General features: G+C 41.4%; 2 protein-coding genes across 2 annotated transcripts; one reads left to right on the top strand and one right to left on the bottom strand.

Annotated features, from left to right (window-relative positions):
* The first annotated feature begins 264 nt into the window (after positions 1-264).
* Positions 265-5,074, top strand: LOC115818897 (endothelial zinc finger protein induced by tumor necrosis factor alpha-like). The gene is made up of 2 exons (XM_030782435.1): positions 265-853; positions 3,603-5,074. The coding sequence occupies exons 1-2, from the start codon at positions 265-267 to the stop codon at positions 5,072-5,074; spliced, it is 2,061 nt and encodes a 686-aa protein (XP_030638295.1).
* A 1,567-nt stretch (positions 5,075-6,641) lies between these two features.
* Positions 6,642-11,938, bottom strand: slc43a3b (solute carrier family 43 member 3b). Its single transcript, XM_030782325.1, has 12 exons — positions 11,749-11,938; positions 11,496-11,625; positions 10,117-10,163; positions 9,929-10,005; positions 9,623-9,715; positions 9,366-9,505; positions 9,135-9,280; positions 8,232-8,375; positions 7,743-7,850; positions 7,436-7,622; positions 7,110-7,233; positions 6,642-6,761 (listed from the first exon to the last, which is right to left on the bottom strand). The coding sequence occupies exons 1-12, from the start codon at positions 11,936-11,938 to the stop codon at positions 6,642-6,644; spliced, it is 1,506 nt and encodes a 501-aa protein (XP_030638185.1).
* Between the last annotated feature and the right edge of the window lie 465 nt (positions 11,939-12,403).

The following is a 12,403-nucleotide window of genomic DNA, read 5'->3' as shown; positions in this document are numbered from 1 at the left end:
TAAAAAGGGACAATGGGCAGGTAAATAAAAAAAAAGCATTCCCCAGCTGAGATTGAACCCGAAGATGTGAATTCCCAACTTAAGCAACTTGGGGGAAGGGGAGAAAAGACACAGGATGCTGAAGAAGGGTCAGGATTGGATTTTGCAGAGCAGCAATCAAAAGAGAGGACATCCCAGGACTCCGGATCCGGTCTAGATGACCTACTTAAGGATCCAACAGTACAAAGTGTCAAAAAAGCAAAGAAACAAAATGAGCAAGTCTTCATGCATGCCATGCAAAAGAGCAGAGAAAGATCCACGTCCAGCAGAAGGCAGTGGAAGCAGGGTCTCATTCAGTGTAAAGAGTGTTCGGTGACCGTCACATGCAAATCTCAAATGGCAAGGCACATGCTCACACACACCGGTGAGAAGCCATTCAGATGCAGAGAGTGCAGCAAACACTACACCAGCAGCACCAACTTGCGCATTCACCAGCTCAGCCACAGCGGGAAAAAGGACTTCATCTGTAACGAGTGCGGGCAGATGTTTACTCACCTTCCTTACCTTAAACGTCATCTCCTCATGCATTCTGGGAAAAAACAGCATGTTTGCGATCGTTGCGGTAAGAGCTTCTATCAGAAGTTTCATCTTAATCGTCATATGATGCTGCACACAGGAGAAACGCCCTACGAGTGTAAACTGTGTGGAAAGGCTTTCGGTCGCTCTGACAATCTGGGTTTTCACATTAGGAACATGCACCCATCACAGAGTGAAGGAGAACAGTTTCTTAAAAAGAGACCTTTCAGATGCGCAGCATGCGACAAAGACTTTCACAGTAACTCTGCCCTGGAGAATCACTTGCGAACACACACAGGTGAGAGACCGTACACTTGTGTGTTTTGTCAACGCAGCTTTACACAGAACAGCCATCTTGGTCTACATATACAGTCACACCTTGGAAAAACCCACCTCTGTGGCGTCTGTCACAAAACATTCTCACGCAAGGCATACCTGAAAGAACATGCTAAAAGAGTTCACAGAGGGGTTAATGCATGAAGGTCCACTTTCTTCTTGGTGCTATTTTTTTTTTTTTTTTTTTTAGTAATTTTTTAGTGGAAATGCAATGTTACCTTTTGTTTGTGGCAACCTTATCTAAACTCTTAAAGAGTCATACCCTTGGATTTATGGGTTAATCCCACTATAACACGCAACCTGGAGAACATTGTTGCCCATATAAAATGGTTTCCCTTTCATTTCTGCAGGTTCATAGTAGAAGTTGAATTTTTTTTTTAAAGAATATTTTACAAACGTCTTTCTGGATATGTCCTTCTGTTACATAAAGGGTTCTGATCTTATGATCAGGGAGAAATTAAATTTGAATTTTCACTATGTTTTTATAGTTTGTTTTCTGTCAGTACCGACTTCTGATTAGATCAGTGGGAAAATCAATGAAAACCTCAACTTTATCCTATAAAGAGCAAGTTTTTGAGAGAGTTTGTATCAGTACTGTGATATTCCCCTTCTTCTTATAGATGCCTTTAAGTTCAGTTTTTTTTAAATTTGTCTCTTAACGTTGCCAGCTCCTAGCTTTAAGATATTAGCTTAAAATATTACTCATAATTTCCTGCTGTTGACAAATCATAACTACACAAGTAATGCAATAATTTTATATCATGTCATAAAACAGCCGCTTATAACTAAATTTATGTTCCAACTACGTTGATGTACTCCTGACAGTATTAGAAAACTTGCATTTTTCCTTGGGCTCTTTTTTACAGAGGAGACTGTCTCTTTAAATACCAAGACTATACATGTGTTAAATGTTCTCATAATTAGCTTGCTGTACAGCAAACCAAAATACTCGTACTGAGCTTTGATTATGGCAGTGAGCAGATACTGCCACAGCCACATCACCATAATTTTCAGGCAGCGCGGTCACAGGGAAAACTGAGATAAAATGTAACCTCTGGGACCCAGGTAGGCTACACCACATTAAGTATCTTTCTCATGAAGTGATACTTTCCCGTTAGTTTGACATTTGTCACAAATAAAAGTATCTTGACCAGTGGAAAGAAATACAAACACGGTGGTAATAGTAACCTGATACAAAAATGGTTTACAATTATGAAATGTAGCAATGCTCGCTTGAGTCCATTGAGCACTAACTAAACAGATCACAAGCGACGGAGAGATGTGGCGTCCTAAGAAGTGTATAACAGCCTTCAGTAAAATGTACATCAACGTCCCTTTTGTTAAGTTTGAATGAACACTGTTTGGTTTTCTAACAAACAGTGAGAGAAACACACCGACAACCGGCTTAACTGGTGGATAATGTTGCGATACAGGATATATCCTATTCATTCATCAGGACGTTGATTCGCCTCCAGGGCTAATCCTCCGCGAGGACGTGGGATTCCCGCGTGGGTCTGAAGTGCGAAACTTCTATCGGACGGATCAGTCAATGTAGAAGAAAACATGATTACAGACCGTAGGGGAGCATTTTAAATTTTGAGCTGAAGTTTACTGGCAGACCAATAATGCCACTGAAATCGATAATTTATTATTCTTTCACATGACGCATTCAGCTTTTTTTTCTGCATTCTTAACGATATGACACAACACTTCGTAACAACTGAAGCCGACGAGGCACATGTGTGACATCTCAGCACGACCGCACTTTCACCCCTCAGCTTAATGACTGCACTATTCTTGTTAAATTTCTATTTACCGGTATTTGAAATAAGAAAATGGAAAATGTATGCGTAAGAGCACTGCGTAAAGAAAATGCATACTGTTTCTCATCCATGCCACCAGAGGTTGCCATACTGTATTTAGCTGGATAGAAATTTAAAGTATGTTTTTGTACAGAAGAAGAGCGGCGGATACATTTTTATTTCGCGATTATAAGGGTAGACAACCATTAAGTAGAGACCATAAAGGTTCGACTACTGCAGCTGAAACGCCGAGAATTCATTAAGAATGTCTGGATGAGGTGGAAAACCAGTTCTTGTGAGCCAGAGAGGGTAATGACGCACAGAAACTGTGAGTAGCGCCTCAACTGGAAGACACATCTCGCATGATAGGCTTATTTAATCCAATATGTATATAACGTCAGTGCTGTTTATTTGTGACCACTGATCGCATGGGAGTGAAGGGCTATAGATGACTGAGTCAAAGTTTTTTTTTAACCACACACTATACTTGCTTACAGTGTTGGGATGTGCTTAACCTAATGATTCAGCAAGGTCTTAAACTTCAAGTAACTTCCACTGACAGAGAACTCTCCTGAGTGGGTGGTGGTCAACCGATTGTATATATATATCGCACGTACACACGGTGGATTCTCTTTAACCACTGGCTACATGGCCCATCTTCATAACCTGCTAGTCTTGATATTTTCTGCCGTCTTTTGGTGTAGTACATAACTGGTTTGGATGTTATCGCGTGTACAATTATAATTGCAGTTTATATTGATAAGCTGTAATTGAGGCATCAGAACATATCTTTTTCTTACACAGTATTACATTATTGACTTTTATTCTCTCTTATTCAAAAGAAAAAATATCTTCCTTTCACTGGCCACTTTTTCACCTGCTATGTCTCTCTGTTTCTCTGATCTCTAGCTTCTCTCATGGACTGCAGCCATGCACATTGTGGAGACAACAGGGATCAAGACTCAAACTGGGTTCAGGCATCCACACAGACTAGAACCTCACAGAAGCAACAGAAAAGACTAAAACAAGCTGAGAGGAATCTAAAGAGTGGGAGCCCAGTCCAGAGTGCAGAGAGTGGATCTGAAGAGGACAGATCCAAAGAATCACACAAGTCTCCCAGAACAAAAACTCACAGTTACATGAGCCCTCTTGAGAGTGATTCTGATTTAGAAACCAGATCCTCTGAGAAACCGGACGACGGGGTCCATGCTAAGCCGAGTAGGAGCCAAACAAAGAGGCAAAAAAGGCACAAGAGTAAGCACGTTCAGAACAAGACCAAGGAACACAAAAGTACTGAATCAGACTCTGAGAACAGACAAAACACTAAGAGTCCTAACCATAACGATTTGAATGCCAATGACTTAGAAAACACAGTTGACAAACTGAGAGAGAAGATTCCGGTGAAGGAACTGGTGGAAAGAGGATTTAAGACACAGGATGCTGAGTATGGTACAGAGTCGGATTGCCTGGAGCACATGACAAAACAAAGCGCATCCCATGATGATGGGTTGTCTGTAGATGGTAAAGAAGTATTTGAGGGTCAAGCAAAACAACACAATAAAAAAACTAAGACACAAGACAAGCCAGTATCTCAGGACTTTTCGAGAGAACCTGAGAACATCAAGGACACATCCAGACCTGCTAAACTCTGTCGCAATCAGGATCCCGTTCACTCGCAGGTATGTGGGATAAAATCTCAAATGGCAGTGCAAACTCTCAAACACAGTGGCAAGAAGCCGTTTGAGTGTGAAGAATGCGGCAAACACTACACCAGCAGTTCCAACTTGCGTATTCATCAGCTCAGCCACAGTGGGAAAAAGGACTTCATCTGTAATGAGTGCGGGCAGATGTTTACTCACCTTCCTTACCTTAAACGTCATCTCCTCAAACACTCAGGGAGAAGGGAACACACTTGTGATCATTGTGGCAGAAGTTTCTATCAGAAGTACCATCTTTCTCGTCACATGTTGCTGCACACGGGGGAAACGCCTTACAAGTGCAACACCTGCGGTATGACTTTCAATCGTTCTGACAACCTGGGTCTGCACATGCGTAGTACTCACCTGTCACGAAACGAGAGAGAACAACTCCTTCAAGAAAAACTATTCAAATGCATGGCATGCGACAAAATCTTTGTGAGTAACAGTCATCTGGAGGTTCACATGCGAACGCACACCGGAGAGAGACCGTACACCTGCAATTTGTGCGAACGCAGTTTTGCACAGACCAGCCAACTTAACTCACATATCCGGTCTCACTTTGGAGAAAAACCCCACATCTGTGATGTTTGTCATAAAAAATTCTCACGGAAAACCTACCTGAGAGCGCATAGTGATAGAGTGCATGGGAAGACTAATGAAAGTCCAATAGTAACATTTTAGTTTGTTTGTATGTTTAGTCTCCATTTTTGATTAGAATGACAGTGGTGTTACTTTGACGAAGGTAAAGTACAGGTCATAGCCTGTCTGTTCTTACTGAAGTAACATTTGATGCTTGTCATTGATATTTAGGTTATTTTTTATTTTTTTTACTTTTCTCTTTGCATTAAAACACTCCTATTTATGAAATGTGACTAGTAAGTAAGACATAAAATGAGATGAGACATCAAGACAAAAAGTCCTTGAATTCCCTTTAATTAGAATGCTTGAGCATTTAAAGTCTCATTACCATGACAGCTGTAATACAATATATTTAAAGATTTAAAATCCCTGTTACTGTGATGGCTTTAGTACTGCACATTTAAAGTAAAGGATTTAACTGGACAGGTGCTGTGTGAAGTATACACTGAATGATGGCTTTGTCTTGTCATGAATAATGTAAACCTACATTGAAATGTTTCTGATGTGACAGCTCTAGTGAGGTATTTCTCAAGGCTGTTCAGTTGAATAAACAGAGTCTATACGAAATCTTCAGAATTTGTCTTAAGGAACAGTTAAATGACATTCTTTCTAACAGTGATACTGTAAGGATGCTTCAGAAAAACTGCATAGTGTGTACATGTTTTGATTACTGTATATGCAATATAATGTCTGTTTACATATTTATGGTGTCGCTTTTCTAACTCATCTAATCTACATGGATATCTTAGATGCAGTGTCTACATCTTCCTCCTATGGGAGACATGGAACTTGAGAGCCAGTATTTACCAAAACACAGGTGAACTCTGTCTTCTGAATAAAAAGCATGTGCAATTCAAATAGCAGAAGGCAAACACCACAGTCTAAGGCAAAGATTGATGTTAGGATTGTTCTAATTTGGATAAATCACAGTGTACAGTTTATATTTAATGTTTTTCTCATTTTAGATATTAGTATTTTCAGTATTTTAGTATTCTCTCAGATAAAGAGAGAAAGAGTGTTCTCTGACTGTAAATGGGCAGCATGCAGTCCTACAGCTTTCAGGGTGTTTTTACATCATGTTCCTCTTTAAATATGCTGCCCCACTTTTTATAAGAATGCATGTTCACTCTCCCTGTGGAATGAAATTATCATGGCATTGACTTGATTAATCCTGCATTGGTAAATGAATACTTAATCCTCAGCGTTTACTCACTGTTGTTATCATTATTATGATTTTTTTTTTTATTGACTCAGTTCTGTGAGGTATATTGAAATTGGTCTTGACCCATTAATACTGGTATCTCGTCTGTGTGTGTGTGTGTGTGTGCGCGCGCATGTGCGTGCATGTTTATGTGTGCACATGTATGGATGCAGGGAGGAGATGTTAATAGCAGGGCGTACTGCATCAAGGTACAATGATGCAAAGCAAAGACAATCCATTCACATGTCGAAGGGCAATGGCTTGGCTCCTAACACTGAATCCATAACACTTAGTTACACATTTGTTTCCAGTAAAGACTAAATAACATTAAAAATGTAAATGTAAACAGCCCATTAGCACATAAAAAAATCTTAATATAAAAATCTTTGTCCCTTTTTTGGATTGGTTCTATGAAGAGGTAGGAGCGCTGGATTTTGCCCTCTGGTTAGCCTGACGACGGCAGTGCAGGTAAACATAGACAGGATGGATGAATGCCAGAAGACTCAGCAATGTCAGAGCAACATTCACCTGAAAACAGACCACAACATTGTCATTAACAATAACTAATTATTTGTTCTGTTCCTCAGCAGAATGGTAAATCTGTAAACCCAGTCGACACACTTTACTACAACAGTGATCTGAAATGCAGTGGATCACAGTAATTATTGGCTGTTCTTGGCTCAAACACTGATGCAAATAATTCACAGTACTATTCTGTAATACTCAGGACACTATATAACAGACTGGCTGTGTTTGGGGTTTTGTGTGTGAGTGTGTGTGAATTGTATGGTAGTAGTATCTGAGTTGTGTGTTTGTGTGTATGACTTTTGTATGGGTTTATGAATTGTGTTGGGGTTTTATGTTTGTGGGACTCACATAGAGAGGATCTCCTTCCAGTGGTCCTTTGATCAGAGCAAAGAAAGGGTACTGCAGAAGAGACACTAACGCAGACAGAGCCATGACCGAACCGTACAGCTTCCCAAAGTGAGCAGGGGGGAACCTACACACACACACACACACACACACACACAGAGAATATGTTAATAATGTCAGACATGACCACACCCTTCACCACAGAACCTTTGGTCTGCTGCTTGTGTGTGTGTGTGTGTGTGTGTGTGTGTGTGCGCGCGACGCGTGGTTGTTAGCGCATGCGTTTTTGCACGCGTGCTTGTTTTAGTATTGTGCGCATGCATACTCACGCCATGCTGATGAAAGCTGCGTTGCCTCCGTAGAGGAAAGACCTGTTGAGGACCTGAAGGATGAAGGTAAGGTACTGCAGAGGGAGGAGAGGAGTGGCAGCACAGACTGAGAACAAAACACACTGCAGCGCTGTCAGGAACAGTGACAACACCGCTGCTTTCAGGTCTGCCTCTCGCTCACTCATTCCTTTAGAGACAAAGGAAAAGAAGGAGACTTGGGGTCATGGTGGGGCTGCAGCTGAATGGTGTAAATGTGTGTGTGTGTTTGTGTGTGTGTGTGTGTGAGATGTGTTGTGAATAGCCTGACCTCCTGCACGCGGTTTGCCCTTGTGACGGTCCATGATCAGGCCGTTCCATGGAGCACAAAGGACCCCACAAAGCTGCGTGATAGCAAATGCATTTGTGTATGTGCTCACTGACAACAGACAAACACAGAGAACAAACAGTTACACATTAATACACAGGACACATGTACACTTGATTACATAACCGAATGTGTGTGGATGTGTTACACTTTTAGCAGTCTATTAACTGCTTTTAAAACAAAGTTTTAAAGCTAATTTCCCTGCCAGTCATTTTTAAAGATCTTGCTTTACTTTTTGAGGTTGTATTCATTACAAACAGAAGATGGCATTCACAAAAGCAGTGAGACAGCATGCACACATCTGGTAGTCATTACAACCAACAGAAAAAACCTGGGAAAAATGGGTAATGGTCACAAGCATCTGTTGACTGGGTCTCTTTTGGATGATGTGTGTGTGTGTGTGTGTGTGTGTAAGAGAGAGAGAGAGCATACCCAGGCTTGGGTCTCCGGCGGCTAGACGTGTTAACATGGGGTTGAGTGTGCCGATGAACAGGTAGTGTCTCAGCTGCATCACAGACAGCCATGTCAGATGCCACAGGAAAAACCAGGATAGGAAACAACTTTTGAAACTCCGCTCTGGGGAACAAATACACCCCCCCACACACACACATACACACATACAGACACAGAACATTACAATACAATATACAAAACCTTTAGATGCACCATCATATGTCATGTCACACCATCTCATGAGCAGAACATAAACTCTCTTACACAACTGGTGAAGTAGGACATCTAAATGCATCAGCACTGTGCTTTCAAAGGCCATGATTTGAAATAAAGCATTTTAAACTTTTAAATGTAGCTTTTCACAATATTTTTGTCATTCGTTTAAAGAGACAATGTTTGGTTGAAAACGTTCTTTGAGACTAATTTTTGATTATTTGCCTGTACAATTAAGATTGTTATTACTGCAGTGATTAATCACTGATTTTTCAAAGCGGTGGGGGGCTGCTATATCCTTTTGGGGATGTTTCTGCCTGAAGGGAGGAAACACTCCTTGGAATTTGGAGAGTGATAGAAAGGGTCAGGGACGGGTGAAGAGAGAGAGAGAGAGAAAGAGAGAGAGAGAACAGGGGGACATGGGGAGAGTCTTTGCAACGTTTAACCTCAGAATCATTCTGTGCAATGTTTAACCTCAGAATCACTGAAATATTTATTAGCCCAAATAAAAAGTCTCTCCTCCAGTTGCCGCCTGACAAAAGACAAATTCCCATCACTTATTCTGTTTGATGCTCACACTGGTAAAGTCAAACTAAACATATCTGCTGTAAATGGCACATTCTTTCAGTTCACGTGACACACTCATATGCACAAACAGAACTCACACACCTGTCTGGTCCGTACGTTGAGATTGTAGCATAGAGTCATCCTCCTTACAAGGTGTTACTTCAGTAACCGCATCACCCTGGATGTTCCCCTGATTACCGCTTTCTCTGTCTTGAAGATCATAGGTTTGACCCTGCCCACATCTCAGCCTATCAAAGGTATTGAAACATTCAGGCACAGAACACAGTATGACACAATACTTACTCTCAGGGAATTATAGGTTATGTCATTTACCCATAGGTGTAACCCTGGGGGAGTGGGTAGGGGATTCGTGTACGAGGCATTAACAGGAATGTTCTGAGGAGATGAATCACACTACAGCACGACAGGAACAGGAGAGATGCAAAAAGAGAAATTCCACTCTCAAACAGCAACTGCACAAAAAAAAAAAAAAAAAAGGTCTCCATCATATTCAGAAGTGTCAAGTCCATTTATATCATTTTCATCTGTGCCTAAAATCAGATGGGGTAAAGGCTCCATGATTGCTCTACCTTGATGATGAGGAAAATGGCTGAAGAAGAGTCAAAGGCTCCATTATAAAGAGTGATGATAGTGGAACGATGGGTACCAAAAAGATTTCCCACCTAGAGAGAGAGAGAGAGAGAGAGAGAGAGAGAGAACCGTGTGCTTAAGATCATGGGATTTGCTCTATTTGTGAATGTTTGAGCATGTGTGCAGCATGTGCATGTGGTATGAAACCCTTGGGGCACTTGAGAAGTGATGTTATTTATCAAGGCTGGGACCCTACTGAACTTCCACAGAGGTCATGTTAAGTCTGAAGAAATGTCACAATGTACCTGCATGTTGGTGACCAGGAACAGAATTCCACCCACAGCTATGAAGGACAAAGCAGGGAAAAGTAGAACTGACACAGCTGAGAAAGAGAGAGAAAGGGACAGAAAAATGTCATACTGGAATAAAAGATAGTGTTGAAAAACAAGACAATGTGAAAATTTGATGATTAGAGATGAGGACTGTAATTTACCAGCATTTGAAAAGGCAATCAGCAATGTGCCACCAGTGTAAAGAGATCTGGAATGAAAAAAAGAAGGATTCCAGAACAAACTTGAGTGAGAGCGATTGGGGGGGGGGGGGGGGGGGGGGGTTACAGCCGGGCTGAACCAGCTCCCACGTTTCACTGTTATTTTTCTGGGTTAGTCTTAATTCACCTTGTGTTTTTGCCCTCCTTTGACTTAGTTCTAGCCTCTCTCCCTCTGTTAGCATTCCCTGTATTTCATTTCCTGTCCTCCTCAAACTAAACAAATGGAATGTGTTGTTCTAGAGTACAGAATTACAGTGCTCCGAGTGATTTGTGGGGAAGGCTGGTCTAAATTAACCAAAACCACTGCACCCACACACACGCTAGTTTTCTTCTCTTGAGCGAGGGAAAAGGAGGCATATTTTCCTCTCTGTCTTGGCTCTGTTGGTCTTGTTCTCTTCTCTCTTTGCCTCTGTGGAAACGCAGCGCGCTGTCCAAAACTCTCACTGTCCCATAGTTTACTGTGTTCTGCCAAACCACTTTCCTAACCCTTAGGGCCTCCCTCTCTCTCTCTCTCCTTCTCTCTCTCTCTTTCATCATAGCTAGGCATTTGCCAAAGTCACCCTGCCTTCAGTGGGAAAAGAGGAATAAAAGGGAGGGTAGAGAGCGATTGAGAGAAACTGAGAGAGAGAGAGAGAGAGAGAGCGAGAGAGAGATATTGAGAGAGAAAGAGAAGAGTCCATGTTTACAGTAATTTTGATTGTATCACTGACCCAGATTTCTGATACTGGTGGATTTAAAATTCCTCTAACTGTAGAACCGCAGTATTAATCACAATGCCAACACCATCTTCTTTATACCAGTGTAGTCACAATAATGATGTAAATGGCACACCTGTAAGCATTTGTGAAGCAGCACTACAAATTAATAAACAACTTAATGCTCTCTCTGTTAAGATAAGTTTTCCTTTCAAGGGATATAAAGGATCTGTCTGAGTTCTGATTTAAACTATACCATTACATTTAAACAACCATCGTGATCAGTGGTTGAGATATCAGATATTGAGAGACATAGGTGCTCTGTTTGAAACAACACACATGAACATGTTTTAACTGACGTCATTGTAAACTACCTTGACCCTCATAGTTGTTAACTCAAATCTAAACAAAAAACCTGGCTAATATCCTTTATATTTTAAGTAATACAACAAAAAGTCTACCTTCTGCCTACTTGTATGTATATTTTAAAATATTTTTCTAAATATCACACACACATATCACTCACAAGAGTACACAGGTACCGTTTGAATGGGTACATTGAACACTACACTTCTATGTTATGGAGAGGCTGAGAGAATTTTTCATAGGTGCACAAAGAGGACTCACATTCCCAGTAGTCTGGTTACTGTTGTGCCAAAACGGTCAAACAGGAAACCGTTGGGCAAAGTAAGGAAGTTGTTCATAAAGGAGGCGATGGTGAAGACAAGAGATAGCTGCTCATCCTGTCTACTGCAATCTATAACAACACACACGCAGACATTACACTGACATACTGCAGAGATTCAGCTGAGTTTGGAGTGTGTATTATGTATGCATGTGTGTGTGTGCGTGTGTGTGTGTGTGTTTGTGTGAGACAAACCTGTAACATGTGTCCCATTGGCTGAGGTGCTGTTAACACACAGTTCGCTGAAGTATCCATCTGCTTTTAGTACAAACACCAGAGACGCCCAGCCAAACACGGCACCGGCAAAACATAAACACTCTATGAGGCCAGACACCAGAGTAAGCCAAGAGCGCACCTTAAATCCATCACACTGACAGCCAAACATACTGCCTCTCTTTCCCGCTTTCCCACTCCCTTCTTCAGTCTCTGCTCCTGTGTGACAGAAATAAACACCTCTTTAAAAATGGTTCAAGAACGCATACTTCTACAAAAGCTGGCTTTTCCTATTGTTTTGTGTGGAGACGCACCAGAGGAGATAAGTCTTCCTCAGATAGTTTTGTCTCTCTCTCTTTATGTACCTCCGTCTATGCCCACCTCTCTCTCTCTCTTTCTCATCTCTCCTTTTTCATTTACCCCTCCCCCTTTCCTTTCTCTCTCTCTGTCTCTCTCTCTCTCTCTTGCACACATCCTTCTGTTTGTTTCCCATACTAACATAAATTCAAAAAGCAGGAAGGAGTCTTTAGCCGCTAGCCAGGGTGAAACTGAAAACAGGAAGAGCGAGAGTAAAAGAGAGAGTGGGATTGCCGTTTTTAAAAGATAGGGTGTAACATGTAGTGGGGAGAACACAAGG

Source organism: Chanos chanos, chromosome 1, assembly GCF_902362185.1.
Source record: "Chanos chanos chromosome 1, fChaCha1.1, whole genome shotgun sequence".
Lineage (NCBI taxonomy): Eukaryota > Metazoa > Chordata > Actinopteri > Gonorynchiformes > Chanidae > Chanos > Chanos chanos.
Note: the sequence above shows the minus strand (reverse complement) of the source record. Positions and strands in the feature narration are given on the sequence as shown.